We start from the raw sequence: 4,785 nt of genomic DNA on the forward strand, positions 1-4,785 counted from the left end.
ATCATTTACACGTCATCCAAAAGAATAATATTTGTACACATTAGTTACGGCAAGTTGCTAGGCAAGTCGCCTGTTTCATGAGAGACGACAGGAGATGCAGCAGGCGGCATAAAACAGCGCACATAAGCAAATAAACATTTTTAATGGAATTAAGGATTATTATTGGAAGTTAGATTAATAATTTAAATAGTAGGCCTATAACACCCCCCCCCCCCCCCCCCCCCCCATTACAAAAGCTATGGCCCGCGATGCCATTGTCTGAAAAAAAATTGGCCCGGGTCCAAACGTAATTGCCGACCCCTGGTCTTTTAAGGTGTATGAGATGTCAGGGTGTGTCCATTCCTCAATACAAATCCTAAGATTACAACTTCAGATACTTCTAAAATAAATCTTTGTTTACTTGTACTCTCCTGATCCATGTGAAAAAGGGATAGTGGATGTGATGCTGAAGCTCTTCTGATAGGTCTCACTCCAGACCTGAAAGAGACAGATGAAGTCAGCAGTGTGCAGGGTCCCATCGCGCTCTCATGGCTGATGACTTCATAAAGGCCCACCGTATGTCTGGTGTATGTACTGAATTCGTACAGTACACTACAAGCACAGCCAAACATGTGACACTGGATTAATAATGTACTTACAAGATCAGCTTCCTGTCACCTACTTCGCCCCCTTTGTGAATTTTAAAAAGGTTGCTAGAGGGTATGCAATTTTGGAATGGATTTTTTTATTTAGTAAAAATGGCTTACATGTTTGTTGTTTAATAACAGATCCTACACAAACTAAGGGGAACAATGTAGTATGTTTCATGTCTGTACTTCAATTTTGATTCAATTTCAGGTGAGGTCCACAATTATGTTTCTGATGGGATCCCGGTCATGGTTGACGTTTCATTAAGGAATCAGTTGCTGTAGTTGCAGTATACAACCGTCATATACTACCATCAGTGCTTTTCTTTTTAAAAAGAACGGAAGGGAAAAAAAGACAATATGAAAGATACATTTTGACACAAAGATGGATTTGATGACAAAAAATGATTCCCTTCCCTCTTTTAATCAAAACAGAGCATGTGGAGTCCTTTATCAAAAAGATAAATACAATGCCCGACCAATCCTGTACATACAAACAGGAGGAGGGTACCAAAAAACAAAACATCCTCTCAACTTTAGTCAAGACCGTGTGAGTCCATGCTAGAAGCTCCAGTTCATTTCTTTTCCTTTTTCTCCTCTTTCTTGGCAGAGGCGTCTCCCTTCTCCTTGTCCTTCTCCTTATCTTTGTCCTTGTCTTCTTTTTTCTCTTTCTTGACGTCGTCTTTCTCCTGGCCCTCCTTCTTCTCCGCATCACGGTTTGCGATTTTGTTGTTGATCAGATTGTGGAGGGCGACAACAGAACGGATTAGGGAGGCCAAGTAGACAACCAGCATCTGGTCATTCGTCTTGAGGTAGAAGGCTTTAATGAACTCTTGCAGGTTGACGTCTGGCAGCAGGTTGAAGACATCCTGCAGCTGGTAGATGATCTGGTGGTTGATGGGCAGTTTGCCAGTGGCCACCTTCTCCAGGTAACCTTTGATGTCCAGAAGTTTGGAGTTCAGGCCCTTCAGACCATGCACTTGGTTGGTGATGCGCTGAGACAACGTGCCAACTGTCGTGTCCTTGATATCTCTGTAAAAAATTAAAATAAAATAAGCTACTGTAACAGAAAAATCGAATGACATGAATGCCTATCAATAGCACCATCGCCGGACTCAGCATGTCAAATGACTGTACCTGAGTAAATGCTCCACACCGACTTCCTCAGCCTCCTCAGCTCCGATTTCACTTGTCACATGCTCAAATGTCTTTGAAGTTGGAGTACCATCCTACCACACAGAGTACAAAAACCGATGAGGCCCTGTCTATTATCTTTTTAGAGTTAGATTCACTGAGGTTTTATCTGTGCTTAAATCACTGACTTTATAAATAAATAGTCATTTCAAAGCAAAGCAATCCATCTATTGTGGATCAAAACAAAGCCTCAGTGAATGCAGTCAAGTCGTTCTAAAGGAAGTTAGCACAATGAAGAACTACTCAACATCTTCGCACAAGAGAGCTTCATGAGGTCGTATAAACAAATGTAAGGGAAAACAATTCTCATATGCATATTAAAATGGTTTTATGAACAAGAATACTGAAGAGGATCTCACATCATGCACTTCTTCCACAGAGATGTAGGCCTCAGTGGGCAGCCCCAGGTCTTTGGGCTTCACATCAATGATGACCAACACCTTTGCACCACAAACACAAATCACAGTATTAGGCTATGCAGTAGAATTGCATAATTTGTACACAGTTAAAACCCGTTTATTGGTACTTACAGAATTGGAGCAGTACTGCTTCATGAGTTCATTGATGGCAATGTCATTCTTGTGTAGTTTTGGACCAGTGTGATACCATCCAACTATTCTTTCCCTGGCTGAAGAGCAATCGAACAGAAAATTGAGATCTAGTGGCCAATTATGTTTCACCACTTACTGCAGAGGAAAACAATGTAGGCAAACACAACATATGCCACTTAAACCCCATACAAACGTTGACAAAAACAAACTTACCATTTACTTTTTTGAACATTCCATACATATTTTCCAAGTAATCGTGGTCCAGGAACCACACAGAGTCATCTTTGTCATCCTCATCAAAAGGCACTGTATATCAAAAGACACAATGCATGAGCAATACTCAACTACATTAAAATTCGTAGATTGAATTTTGCTGGTTGTCAGATAAATGATGGGGTTATGTTCCAAAACAAGACAAGCATGTTGTAACCTGCAAAACTGTTGGACACGTCAAGGACCTTCTTGTGCCATGACCCAAGAAGAACACCCACAACGCGTTTCTGACTCCCAACTTTACCGATTCTGGCATTGAGGATGAAAAAGGTTTTAGAAAGACACAATGTTAAGGCATCATTCTTGAATAAATTACGGAATCTCAGGTATTATCCGACATGTCAACTATCAATATACAACTAGCAATATGTGGTTCAAACCAGATCAAGTGCCTTGATGCACATATGTGTAATTTTAACAAATTAATGTTATTTGTTAATGACCTAAGATCTAGGTAGAATCTAGCTAACATTAGCTAGATAGCTAACGTTAAGTTAAATGACTGAGTCATTTTGCTAGCTTGGAGCTAGAGCTATGCAATCAGACAAACTAACGTTAGTAAACAGTCTGACTGACATATGGTCATAACAACCCGATTACCTATTCTAAACAGAATTACCTTTCATCAACAAATCAAAAATAAAAGGCAAAGTATAGATTCAACTACGATGATGAGGAAAGACATGTAGACAGTAAACTGAATTTCTGGCCAAAAAGTTAACACTAACGTTATCATATAACGGTAGCTACGATTATGCTAACGAGCAAAATACTGTCTAAATAACATTACAATAATACATATGAACTGAATCAATTAGCCTTTTCCTGATAGGCACCTTGTTCTGTTAATAAGTTGGTTTGGTGGTTATTCATAGTTTACAACGTAACGTTATTAAGCAAAACGTCTTTAACATTTCACAAGCGCAAATGACTTGCTGTTTAGCTAGGTCTGCTAGAGGTAACACTCAAATGGTAGCCAAGCCTAACGTTAGCTATCGACAGTCTTCTAAAGTCAAGTTTAAGTGAGCTGGCATTTTGCTACAACTATGAAAGTCGCTAACGTTGGCTGTCAAACTAGACTTCCATGCACATACAATGCGGCAAAATAGTTCCAGTAGTAATTCAATGAAATGTTATTTTATCATCCAAGTTACTTTTCTGACTAGCGTTAGCATGGCTAATATTTAGCCAATGAGCCAGCACTGTTGGGCCCCTCAAGTTAAATCGCGACCCAATCTATAATTTCCAAATAAACCCACGGTAAAATTGTACCTGTTGAAATGGTCCACCACACTCAGCAAAACGAGGGGATGTACAACAACCTTTTCAACAGCTAGCTCCGGCATTTTGGTCAATGAAATTTGTCAGTAACCTAGCTAGCTAACGTTCAATCGAACATTTACTTGACGTGCTCTCCGGCTTGTTGCTTGTTGGTTGCTAAACAGTTCCTGTCAGTTGTTCTCGAGGCCTTTCCACATTATACTGCCATCCATTGGATTGGAGGGTAAAGTTGACAGGGCTAACTCTTGAAATTGTGCTTGGGCATGAGGAGTAGGACTATGAGTATATTCTGGTGGACAGCCCATAGAGCCCCATTGTGGACCCAGAAATGTTGAGTACACCAAAGTTTTATAATGGAAATATATAGTATGGGTTCCCAGCATGTAGAAACTGCCGGATGCTAATTTGCACATGTTGGGCAATTTGTGTAATTGAACTAATTAGCATAAATTAGCATAATCGCCTATATTGATGATATTATAAGAGCTGCTTGGCCAAAATGGACAATGTTAGTATGTTTTTAGGGGTTACTGGAGATGTTGAGTCCATATCTGACATTTTCAAGATTCAAAATCACTATTTAAACTTGGTTTGGTCACGTTTTTACTCTCATTAAGCTGATTTTGCTGAGTTTTTTGGTCCAATTTTGGAGGATAGGGCTGTAGCGATATACAGTAGGGCTGTAACAATACACCAACTTAACAATTCGATTCGTATCGTGATTTTTGAACCACGGTTTGATACAAACCTCTTTTTTTGGAAGGGGGGGGGGTGGCTAGACTACAATATAATATATCTTATTTTATATCCTGATATAAAAAGAGAGAATACTGAATGTCTGATATTTATGACAGCACACT

At 39.6% G+C, this 4,785-nt stretch overlaps 1 protein-coding gene across 1 annotated transcript; it reads right to left on the reverse strand.

Annotated features, from left to right (window-relative positions):
• Positions 1-704: 704 nt before the first annotated feature.
• On the reverse strand, positions 705-4,080 carry psmd7 (proteasome 26S subunit, non-ATPase 7). The gene is made up of 7 exons (XM_076287842.1): positions 3,917-4,080; positions 2,802-2,893; positions 2,585-2,677; positions 2,351-2,448; positions 2,180-2,260; positions 1,764-1,855; positions 705-1,658 (listed from the first exon to the last, which is right to left on the reverse strand). Exons 1-7 carry the CDS (start codon positions 3,988-3,990, stop codon positions 1,202-1,204), a joined length of 987 nt encoding a protein of 328 aa, XP_076143957.1. The 5' UTR covers positions 3,991-4,080; the 3' UTR covers positions 705-1,201.
• Positions 4,081-4,785: the final 705 nt, after the last annotated feature.

This window comes from Alosa pseudoharengus, unplaced genomic scaffold, assembly GCF_046254945.1.
Source record: "Alosa pseudoharengus isolate Yale_2024_CS ecotype anadromous, Long Island Sound unplaced genomic scaffold, YU_APseudo_1.1 YU_APseudo_1.1_scf_16, whole genome shotgun sequence".
Lineage (NCBI taxonomy): Eukaryota > Metazoa > Chordata > Actinopteri > Clupeiformes > Clupeidae > Alosa > Alosa pseudoharengus.